General features: G+C 50.5%; 3 protein-coding genes across 3 annotated transcripts; 2 read left to right on the top strand and 1 right to left on the bottom strand.

The window, feature by feature from the left end:
• The first annotated feature begins 2 nt into the window (after nucleotides 1–2).
• On the top strand, nucleotides 3–2,282 carry C8Q69DRAFT_146515 (transcription factor AATF/Che-1). The gene is made up of 3 exons (XM_028625485.1): nucleotides 3–311; nucleotides 419–515; nucleotides 589–2,282. Exons 1-3 carry the CDS (start codon nucleotides 227–229, stop codon nucleotides 2,120–2,122), a joined length of 1,716 nt encoding a protein of 571 aa, XP_028487343.1. The 5' UTR covers nucleotides 3–226; the 3' UTR covers nucleotides 2,123–2,282.
• A 183-nt stretch (nucleotides 2,283–2,465) lies between these two features.
• On the bottom strand, nucleotides 2,466–2,996 carry C8Q69DRAFT_504356 (Cyanovirin-N; the record flags this gene model as incomplete). The annotated part of the gene is made up of 3 exons (XM_028632582.1): nucleotides 2,466–2,474; nucleotides 2,544–2,725; nucleotides 2,852–2,996. The coding sequence occupies 3 exons, from the start codon at nucleotides 2,994–2,996 to the stop codon at nucleotides 2,466–2,468; spliced, it is 336 nt and encodes a 111-aa protein (XP_028487342.1).
• A 3,239-nt stretch (nucleotides 2,997–6,235) lies between these two features.
• Nucleotides 6,236–11,500, top strand: C8Q69DRAFT_485111 (hypothetical protein; the record flags this gene model as incomplete). Its single annotated transcript, XM_028631812.1, has 5 exons — nucleotides 6,236–6,662; nucleotides 6,719–8,432; nucleotides 9,153–9,376; nucleotides 9,458–9,569; nucleotides 9,649–11,500. 5 exons carry the CDS (start codon nucleotides 6,236–6,238, stop codon nucleotides 11,498–11,500), a joined length of 4,329 nt encoding a protein of 1,442 aa, XP_028487341.1.
• Nucleotides 11,501–11,559: the final 59 nt, after the last annotated feature.

Genomic DNA, 11,559 nt, shown 5'->3' with positions numbered 1-11,559 from the left:
TCTTTGTTTTCTGTTCTCACCGCCCTGCTTATTCTGAGCTGTGATAGGCGGAAACTCTTAGCTCTCGTCGGTCCCGCTGGGGGGAATTTTTCCCGGCGGAATTTTTGGACCAGAAAAAAAAAGAAAAATAAGACGACCGAGATAGCTTTTGCTTGGTTTCTGCGCAACGCAGGGAAAAGGAAAACGGCAGTCAGACAACGCGACGCAGCAACGCAGTGTTGCAGTCATGGCGCCAGAAGAGAAACCTCGGTCGTCGCTGGGTAGAAGCCTGGCGGACCAACTGAAAGATTTGGAGGATCCTACACCTAAGGGTATGTATGGTTTTTATACAGTGTCGCAATTCGGATCGTATTTTGAGGGGATCTTTCATGTTCGCTAGGTGCGATCAGATCGCTAACATTCTCTATTATTATTACAGACTTCGATCCCGAAGACCAGGACGATGGATTGCGCAGCGACGATGACCGATCTGTGGCTGATGATAATGCTGGAAGGGAACATTATGAGGACGTAGGGTGAGTTTTCACTGTGTTCCTTTTCCATGTTGGAAAAAAAAAAAAAATAGAGGTCATCTGACAGTCGTAATAGAAAGAGCAAGTTGCGCAAGCCGCAGACGGTAAGCTTAGGCAAGGAATATGCCGGTTCCAAAGTGAGCAGAACGGACCTCGAAGCGGAGAGTGACGACGATCCTTTCGCCAAGCGGTCAGAAGATGAGGACGTCTCCGATGATGAAGAAGAGGAAGATGAGGAGTCTGGAGATGAAGGAGATGAGATTGACGATGACGACGACGAGATCGATAGCGCTGATGCATTCGGAGAGAGCGATGAGGAACGTTTCAAGGACTTCAAATTCCGCGCTAGCAAGCAGTCTCGGGTCGCAGATGTGGATGGAGAGGGAGATAGCGAGGATGAAGAGGAAGATAGCGAGGATGGAATGGAGGTCGACGGTTCTGCTAGCGACCAGGGCAGTGAGGAAGTCTCCGAAGGCGATTCCGACGCTCTCAGCGGAGACGAGGATGACGAAGACGAGGAAGAAGAAGATGATAACATCCCGGCGCCGGCAGTCGGTCAGTCTGAAGAGCGGGAGGAACTTCGCAGGTTGATGGCTACCGATCAAAAGACCATTGCGGCGACCATTTCGCAAGCTGCAAAGGCGGATGCGGCCAAGGGTTTTGCTGTCAAGCAACAACGATCCACCTTTGATGCTTTGCTCAATACTCGTATCAAGCTGCAGAAGGGACTCACTGCTATCAATTCTCTCCCAGTCGTTGCGAAGGAAGCGGACTCAGTCGACGAAGAGGCCATCCGCTCTGCTGAATCCGCTGCTTTGGCTCTCTGGACTACTCTTGAGGACCTACGACTTGCTCTATCTGATGCACAGTCAAAGGACTCGTCCAAGAAGAGAAAGCGACCATCTCCCGCGTCTGCTACGACTTCGTCTGCCTCCCTCTGGAAGCGAATGATGGATCTCGAAGCTGAATCTGTCGCCCACCGCCGCGCCATTCTAGACAAATGGTCAGCCAAAGTGCGCGGGTCGAACGCTACTCTTCCAAACGCCCGAGGCAAGCTCTTGGGAAGTGCCTCTGGCTCTCAGCAAACCATCACTGCTGTTCTAGATGCCCACATCGCCTCGGAGAACGGCGAACGCGCCTCCAAGCGCTCGCGGCAGTCGAATGGCACTACATCAAACTCCAACGACGTCCCCCAACCAGTCTACGACGACACCCTCTTCTACCAATCTCTCCTCCGCGACCTTGTCGAGCAACGCATGTCTTCCTCCGACGCCATCACCAACGGCGTCGAGACATTGCATATCCAACTCCCAGCCGTTAACCCCACGACGGGCATGCGCAAGGACAAGGTCAAGCGAGCTGTTGACACCAAGGCCTCTAAGGGCCGCAAGATGCGGTATACCGTGCATGAGAAGCTGCAGAATTTCATGGTACCAGAGGATCGGGGGACGTGGACCAATAAGGCGCGTGAAGAGTTCTTCGCGTCGCTGCTGGGTAAGACTGCTAGCAGTCAGCTGCGGGAAGAGGATGATGACGAGGAAGCGGGCCAGAATGGTGTGGAGAGTGATGAGGATGCGGAAGAGGGTGGATTGAGACTGTTTAGGAGTTGAAGGTGGTCTTTGTCGTCTCTGATAATCAGCTCTCAAAAAAGGGGGGGGTTAGTTATGGGTAGTTAACCAGAGTTTTTATAGACATGTACCATCACATTGGTACTTCCAACATTGAATCTGCTTCAACTAATGTCTATTCTCTACAAAAAAGACAGTTTACGATTTCCTTCCCACAGTTATGATCGACTCATGGCATTTCCCATGATAGTCCATGTGTATTGGTATCTCTATTTCTAGCATCTACATCACACGTTTCTTGTGTGGATGGGCCCTAAATCATTCCATCATCTTTCTTCTCAGATGCGGAGGCGCGTTTAACTGCATGTACTGACTTTGGGATGTTTCAAGGTCCCTATCATATTCAAGCGGTTAGGACTCTGGCCTTATGATGGTGATTTAGGGAATATTCTTGACCACTTACCAGGAAGATCAGACGACCGTTCTCGTTCCGAATCTTGTCGGCCAGGTCGATTCCCTGGCGCTCACGGTAGCCGCCATCCCGCATGGGCAGCTCAGCGGTGAGGTGAGGGCCGTTGGCGCCGTGTTCGAGGTGGATCTCACGAGCACTGTGGGTGAAGTCACGGCCACCCCAGATGAACCAGCCTGGGGAAGTCAGCGATATACTTGACATCTTCTAAGTAACGACCAAGGACAATATAGGATATAGGATATAGAATATAGGATCCAAGGTGATATCTCTAGAAAGCCAGACAGGTAGTCGCGACTTACCATCGCTGTTTCCGATGATGTCGTCGAGACGGAGACGGTTAGGGTGCCAGTTGCCATCGACGTCCTTGCCAGCACAGCACAGGTAGGTGGCGTCACCGGGCAGAACCTCGATGCGGATGTCTTCGCAGCTGACGTGGAAAGACATTGTGAATAGTAGATCTGGTGTTATAGAAGTTGAGGGAGAACTTGAGAGTGATGATTCTGGATATCAAAGGACGGGGGGACGGAATGAAGAACTGTGACCCCTCTTTATACCTTCACGATATCAAAGATTGCCCCTCCAGAGATTAAGTGAAAGCCCCGTGGGACGCTAAATCAACCCTATGGGGAACTGTTGGCCAGGCGCAGCTGATATTCCTTGTCCATCTCCAGTAACTCTGCGCGGGTGAGCGGCTTCAAGTCTGGTCTCAAACACTGGTTCACTTAGTATGAGTGATTGACATTGGACAGTCAGACTGTTTCCCTAAGTGCAGTAGTCTAATTTGTTGATGCTAGACAACGAAGTCATACCTGCATATAAAAGCTGCTTTGAAGTATTACGTGGTGACAGTAATAGCAACGGAGACTCCTTACTCTTATGGACGAGTAATCCATCTTTCAGAGGACATCTGAAGTATGGGGTCCTGGGCATGTTGAGGAAGTCCAGCAATAATAATAATATTCTTCTCCACACCGCAAGTAGAGATGGAAACATTCTATATTTTGGTCTGACTTGGCATCCAGATCGGTTCCCTTGCATTGCACGCCGTTAGAAACGGCCTCCCCAATTTGAACATAGAGGGTCCCGGTAGCTGGGTTTCCGGTTCCATGATGCTAGACGTTGTGGATTGCCAACGCCAGACTACACAGTAAGTAGTATAACGTAGGAGCTTGTGGAGTGCAGACCATTATAGCGCATGTGGATCATGGAAATCACTGCGTCAGGACGTGCAGTGCCCAATGTTTTGACAAGCCAGACCTGACAAGATTAGATAGTCGCCAAGAGATTCTCGAATACGGATAGCAAACCTACCTGATACCGCCACCTGCTACTATCCAGTGCCACACTGAAAGAGATATTAATAGGTTCTATATGCGACGTTGGGAACAAAGCTCAGAAGCTTCTGTGGAGAAAGAAAAACACAACTTTCCTGGAAGCAGCTAGAATGCACTTGCCAACGCTTCCAAGACACGCTAGCGAAACGGGCTGAAAACCCGTTGACCAACTCATCAGCTGGGCTTATTAAAGCTGAATCTCAAGTAACTACTCCGTAGCCGAGGTCGAATAACGCTTCATTGCTGGTAAGGCAGAATAGTAATAATATGCAGAGCGGTGTGTAGGTACTAGGTCGTAGTAGGTACGGTACGGAATACATTTACTCTAATTTTGTAGATCAGCCACGATCTACGAGGTCGACGATTAGCGTGTTACTCTTTTTCTACTTCAAGAGTTAGACAGCTGATCCCACGTTTATCAGCCACTTCTCATGCGCCCACATCCGAACCGAAGTACGGTGTCTCAAGACTCAAGACCCAAGAAAGAAATAAGCCAAGTGGGTAACAGTGGCTCCGATGTCTCAAGATCTCCTACCTTCACCGCATATCTAGCAATTTTCAGGCCTTCGTGAGTGCCAGCACCTTCCCTTGTCCGACCGATCTGTGCAAACTGAGGGAGGTATTTCCGATATGAGTAGTTAAATATGCAGGCACCATCAAGTGCTTAAAATGCTTAACCTTAGACAGTTAGACTGAGCAGGACAACTTCATTTTATTAGCAGCTTCCTTGTCCATCTTAGACCCTTCGATCCTCATACCGCCTATGTACTGTACAAAACACTCTACGCAAGAAAATTGCGGCTATTTCTGCTAATTGGCGAGGCAGTCTTAAATAGTTTGAGATTTCCAGGGAGTCACTGCTGTAAGTATTGTCTTGCTGATCAATGGCGATGTAACTGAAGAACTCCGCCATTTCATCAAAATATATTCGAGCACTGAACGGAGAGGTCGCTCCTTTTTTTTTTGGCATCATTACGTGACAAAATTTCCATGCTCCAGGTTTGATTTATTATTATTCTGTCATCAATTCAAAATAGGTTGATGTATATTCCAAATGCAGCATGTGGTAGTTGATGATGCATAGGGCATTTGGCAGCTAAAACGTCTATATTTTCCCAGATTCGATGACGTAGGTGCATCTGCTTGCTTTAGGTGAATAATAATCACCGCTAATGATCCACGACATCAATAGTTATCGTAAACATTGACCTATAAAGTTTCCATCCTTGCGGCTTTCACAAGGAGGGGAATGTAATTTGGTGCGGAGATATTCACCGCTGGCTTGATACACTCAGAAATGGTTCGAACACGAAACAACATTGAACGATGAAAAGCTGGTTAACAGCAAATTTCCTTCTGGTACATACAAGGCTTTAGAAATATTCCAGTGCTCCTAAGGTAAGCACTAGTGCGGCATATATAGATCACACACACCTTACATGAGGCCTATCAGTTGTCTTCAAGGAAGACTCGACCCAAACCGGGGTGTCACTTCCTTCGGGTGCGTCAATCAGCTCCTAAGAAAAATTCCAAGAACTTCCAATATTCCACTTGCCAAAGTGCATGTACTCAGCACTCTTGATGGCGTGCATTGTAACACGAGGGTTCCGATATACATACTGTAGTTCTGTCTCAAGTCAGCCGACCAGGGAACGAGCCGTCTCCCGCACGCTAAATCCCTCCGCTCTCGTATCAACTTCCAAATGATTTTGCGGGGGAACCTAGTCTAGTTTATTCCAACCACTCGAGTGTTTTCATGTATCGAATGACAATCATGCCATACCGAATGTGGTGACTCTACTGTGTAGCCTTACAGAAGATGCACGCTACGTATTTTGTGCATTCAGCTGAGATCTTATAGCTCCAGCCGAGATGCGGCGCACATGATGGCATCTGGTGATGCGGGGAAGGAGGCATAACGAGCAATGATTTACAACTTAGACAATCGATCTAGACAAAGGAGAAATGTGTATGGCCAGATTCTCGTCTGATCAAAAAGCAAACTGTATGTACAAGACTACAAGTTAACATAGTTAACAATGCCGAGAGCTTAGTCATCTATGCACCCGTTTCAGGCCTTGGAGAGAGGGAATGGAGACAACATCGACATACTCCCCAAGTCAACGTTCTGGACTTGGGCCGTCGCATTCCAGCTAGAGAATGGCGGCGTATCTCCTACACGAAGCGCCAGCATGGCGCCAGCAATATATGGAGCCTGGTGCTCGTCGCTTTTCTGATCTTGTTGTCTCAAGTGTTCAGTCCTTCGTGCTGCTGGTACACGCGTCGTTCGAACGTCTCTTCGGGATACATTTAGATTCCGATCAACTGGTCAGTACCATCCTGCAACCAATGTACCAGCTTAGTGCCCGACTAGGAGTCGGTCAATGTATTGCATTTTACCTGTCTGTACTTTCAGTCAACGCTGGCGTTGACTATGAGCCTGCCCTGCCTCCTTCGTATCCCTTGGCAGTACGCAATCCGTATCTGTCAACATGGATTCCTGGCAGCCTGGTAGAAAGCCTACCAACATCAACGCCTCAGTTCTGGACCGGTCAGGATCTTACGTGGTCGATAATTGGCCGCGTCGACGGAAAAGCATACAGTTTGATGGGAGTAGCCAATTCTGAGAACACTACTATCCCAGCGCAGGTCCAGAAGGCAGAATATACAACAACTCACTCGATGTTTACTCTCAATGCTGGCCCAGTGACATTTACTCTGGACTTCCTGTCTCCCGTGTCTCCTTCCAACTATCTCCGACAATCGCTTCCTTTCAGTAAGAGTGACAATGCCAAAGATCGGAGTCCAATTCCGTACTAACGCAGATCGCAGGTTATTTAACGGTATCCGTGTCGAGTCCGGGATCCCATGATATCCAGATATATTCGGATATCGGAGATGAATGGACTGGCTCGACTGATACTGAACAGAATTTTAGGACCCAGGAAGCAACTTCCGTGTTTACATTGACTGCTGAAAATGCCGCAACGTACACTGAGATCGATGATATGGCTCTCTGGGGCGAAGTGGTATTCGCCTCAAAGCCATCTCTATCATCTAATCTCTCTGCTTTTTCTGGGCCAGCTAATACCGCGAGATCTGATTTTGCCCGCCATGGGACGTTCACTGTGCCGCAGTCGCAGTGGAATCCTGGTGAAGTTGTTGCTCTTTCTCATAGCCTTGGCCGCGTGACGGGAAGCCAGTCCGTGACTTATGCTGTCGGCTACGTGAGAGAAAAGGCGATCAACTATCTGGGGGAAGCATACACAGGCTACTATCGCTCAAAGTACCCGACGACTGCAGAAGCGGTGTCATACTTTCTGGACGATTACGCAGGTGCACTGAGCGAATCAATTGAGCTGGACTCGAAACTCTCGGCGAAAGCAACAGCTGTCGCCGGCCAGAAGTACTCTGATATAGTGACACTGTCTGTGAGACAAGCTTATGCTGGAATTGATTTAACCATTCCCTATGACACGCTTGATACCAGCGATCCTCTGGCCTTCATAAAAGAAATCTCGAGCGACGGCAATGTTAATACAGTGGATATTATCATGCCTGCTTTTCCAATCTACTACGTCATGGACCCTGACTACATTCGACTCCTACTGGAACCGGTCATGAGGTATATGGCAGCTGGACGCTGGCATCTGCCTTACGTGATTCACGACATTGGGAGTAGCTATCCCAATGCTACCGGCCACGACGATCAACTAGCAGAACCCATGCCCATTGAAGAAACGGGGAATCTCATGATTCTTACATACGCATACACGAAGGCGACTGGTGACACACAGTGGGCGGCACAATATACCGGCATGTTGCAAAAATATGCAGATTATCTGGTGGACAATAGCATCAACATAGCTAACCAACTTTCCACTAACGATGCGGCTGGCCCACTTCCGAACGAGACAAACCTTGCTATCAAGGCTGCTGTCGGTCTCAAGGCGTTCGGAAAACTCAGCGGACTCACAAACTACTCGGATATCGGTGACGAGCACGCAAAGATCTTTTATACTGACGGACTCGGGACAGATCCGAACAGGACTCACTTCGTCCTAGAGTACCCAGATATGCCCTCCACATGGAAGACCCCTTATAACCTTTATCCGGATGTGTTGTTAGACCTCGAAACGTTCCCTACGTCCGCCTATGCAATGGGAAGCAAGTTTTTCCAAACTGTGCGAGGTGAATACGGGGTCGCTCTTGACAATCGCCAAGATTGGGCCAAGTCTGACTGGAACATGTGGTTGGCTGGCACATTTGGTACCACGACCCGAGACCAGTTTGTAGACGATCTCTGGGCATTCATGACGAATGGATTGAATGCATGGCCTTTCTCTGATCGGTACATCTCTACATCCGCTCAAGGCAACAAGCCAGGCGTAGGAGTTTTGTGCAAAGCGCGGCCGACAGTGGGCGGTCATTTGGCTCTACTGGCGCTGGAGGGTCCTGGATCTGTTTCACTTTCCGCGTTGTCCACGAGGTCGGCAACTGCGGATGCAGAGGACTTGAATACTGCTGGTTTAAAAACCGAGGACCTGTGAGCAACAATGTGTTTGATTGCAACAGAAATATATAAGACAGCACATATATTTGCTAATCATATACACTGTGCATAAGTTTCCCGCAATCACAAAATACTTACTTACATGCTGATAACCATCTTCGGGATCTAAGTCCGTAGTATTGCCAATCATAAAGGTCTTTGTTGCCGGGACAAGAAAGATTTATCAGATTTCTTCTAATACAAAGAGACGCCCGTAGAAAAGGGCTCGAGATTCGTTATTCTCGCATGAATGTATCGCGATAATACGCATCCTCAATGCCATCTGGTATTCAGTCGGCGCCTGAGGCAACAACAACATCGCTGAGCCGCGTGCTTACATAAGATACGGTGCTGCCCCAGACCGAAAGGAAACGAACAACGCCTCTTCCTGTTGTTGTCTGACTGCGCTTCCTTCGTCTTCTGAATCCCGCCCCGTTTAATATCATTCCTCCTTACTCCCTCCCATAGCCGGCAGCTCCCCAGGCCGTCTTCTTCTATCCTCAGCCTTTACGCAACTCCTAACGGTTCACTTCGGCCTCTACTTTCCTCTAGCGCGTTTTCCCCCTACCCTGTCCTTTTGAGATCTCAACCACCGCCTCCGTCCTTGACGACCGTCCCACGTTCCTCTCTTCTAACACGTCTCCTTCTGAAATACGACCTTGAGTTCACTCCATACCTCCCTCATGGCTTCTGTAAGTGCATGTGTTCCTCCAGATTCGCGCAGCGCAAGCTCCCACAGGCGCTTTTGGGATGTCAGTTGAGACTGACAAAAACATTGCACCAGCCTCGTCCTCACAACTTCGGTTCGACGGGCTATCTTCCGAACGGCGCTTCAACCGCTACTGGTGCTGTTCCCGGAGCTACTCCTCTCCTTCCTAACAATGGCAGAGTCATGCAGACTGGTAGCGTGAGGGTGCTGTGTATTGCGGATGTCAGAGGTACGGAGAGATTCCTGGTGGCTTGAAGAACACTTGTATGGAGACCGCGGACATTTGTAAGCTGACCATGTCCGATTCCAGGAAACCTGAAGTCGTTGAATGAGCTTGCCAAGCAGGCTCGTGCGGATTACATCATTCACACCGGTGACTTCGGTTTCTACGACGACACCTCTCTCGAGAGAATCGCAGACAAGTAAGTCGGGAGCTCTGCGCACTTTGAATTGTCGCGTTGTGCATTGTTATGCTAGAGAGCCATGTTCTAACAAGCACAGGACCCTGAAGCACGTGGCACAGTACTCTCCGCTCCTGCCTGAGAGCACCAAGCGAACCATTGCTCAGATCCCCCCGCAGCAGTCCATCAAGCAACGATTCTCTCCCGAACAGCTCCCTCTATCCGAGCTGCCACAGCTCCTAGATAAGCGACTGACCCTAGATGTTCCAGTCTACACTGTATGGGGAGCTTGCGAGGATGTGCGCGTTCTGGAGAAATTCCGATCCGGCGAATACAAGGTAGACAAGCTGCACATCATTGACGAGGCCAACTCGCGATTGCTAGATATCGGAGGTGTGAAGCTCCGTCTTCTCGGTCTGGGAGGTGCTGTGGTCATGCATAAGCTGTTTGACAACGGCGAGGGCAAGACCACTATTGCTGGTGGGCAAGGTACTATGTGGACCACCCTTCTCCAGATGGGTGAGCTTGTCGACACTGCAAACCGTGTGTACGATCCCTCTGAGACTCGTATCTTTGTCACGCATGCCTCTCCCGCCCGTGAGGGTATGCTGAACCAGCTTTCTGTCACTCTCAAGGCCGATTTCTCGATCTCCGCTGGTCTGCATTTCCGCTATGGCTCGTCTTACAATGAGTTCTCCGTCAACCCGACTCTTGATCACTACCGCGGTAAACTCGCAGCATCGAAAGCTTCCTTCAACGACGTTTGGGACACCGTGAGGGGTGAGGTCGAAGGTGCGATTTCGTCGAATGAGGCTCAGAAGACCCTCCTCGAAAACGCTCTCGACATTGTCAACAAGATGCCCTCGGTTGCTAACGGAGGTAACCCCTTCGGTGGACCGGTTGCAGCAGGAAACGGTGCTGGCCAAGTTGACGAGAGTGCTTTTAAGAACATGTGGAACTTCAACTTGGCAGATGCTGCTTTCGGATACCTGGCCCTGGAGATCGAAGGTGGACGGATAGGAACGGAGATGCGCGCTCAAGGATTTAACTTTGCCCACCGTGGTGGTAAGGCCATGAGCCATGCAGCTCAGTCAGCTCTGCCTACTGGTCCTGCAGGCGCTGCAGCAGCGCCAGCTCAGGCCCGTGGTCCTGCTCCTCAATTTGGCCAGGCACAGCCTCCCCGCGCTGGTGCGCCTTTCCAACAGCAGCCTACTCCCCAGCCAGCTCAGGGTAAGCTGCAGGGTCCTGCGCGTTCTACGGCATCGCCAGCTCCGGTCATCCCCAAGCCAGCGACTCCTCAACCGCCCACTGCTGCTTCTTCGCAGCCAAGCGTAGCGTCTCCTAAGGCGCCAGCGGAGACTAATGGCGCGACTCAGCCTGAGAAGCCCTCCGAGTCTCCTATCCCTAGGGGTGAAAAGAAGGCTAGCAACGGACTGTTCGTCTCCAACGTCGACAATGAACAGGCTGTCCGCGACCTCTTCCCCGAAGAAGACAAGGCGAAGATCCAGAAGGTTGAGAAGTGGGGCAAGTTCAACCATGTTGTGACATTCGCTACTGTCGAGGAGGCAAAGGCTGCATTGGACCGCCAGCCGGCAGAGCACAAGAGACCCAGCCCTCCTGGTCAGCCTCGCAAGCCGAACCTCAAGTTTTTTGAAGACCGTGGTCCCCGCGGCCCACAGGGCAACGCTGGAACCTGGCAGGCTAGCAGCCGGGGCGGAGCGAATGCTGGACAGCGCGGTTACCAGAGCGGAGGCGCCAGCGACAGTGAGGGCGGACGTGGTCGTGGTGGATTTGGTGGACGAGGCCGAGGCCGTGGCAGCGACCGCGGTGGACGTGGTGGCAGAGGTCGCGGTGGCTTCACCAAGGGCGGTGCGAGCTCGGACTCGCCTGCCCCTGCTTCGACTTCGTCGACTCCTGCTGAGAAGCCTGCGCAGTCTGCTGGTGACTCGTGAAGCGTTTGCTAAGGTCATTGTGCCCTTTAGCTTTCGTCCGCTATGTCATCCGATAAAAG

The sequence above is a fragment of the Paecilomyces variotii genome (assembly GCF_004022145.1).
Source record: "Paecilomyces variotii strain CBS 101075 chromosome Unknown C8Q69scaffold_2, whole genome shotgun sequence".
In the NCBI taxonomy this organism is placed as follows: domain Eukaryota; kingdom Fungi; phylum Ascomycota; class Eurotiomycetes; order Eurotiales; family Thermoascaceae; genus Paecilomyces; species Paecilomyces variotii.
Note: the sequence above shows the minus strand (reverse complement) of the source record. Positions and strands in the feature narration are given on the sequence as shown.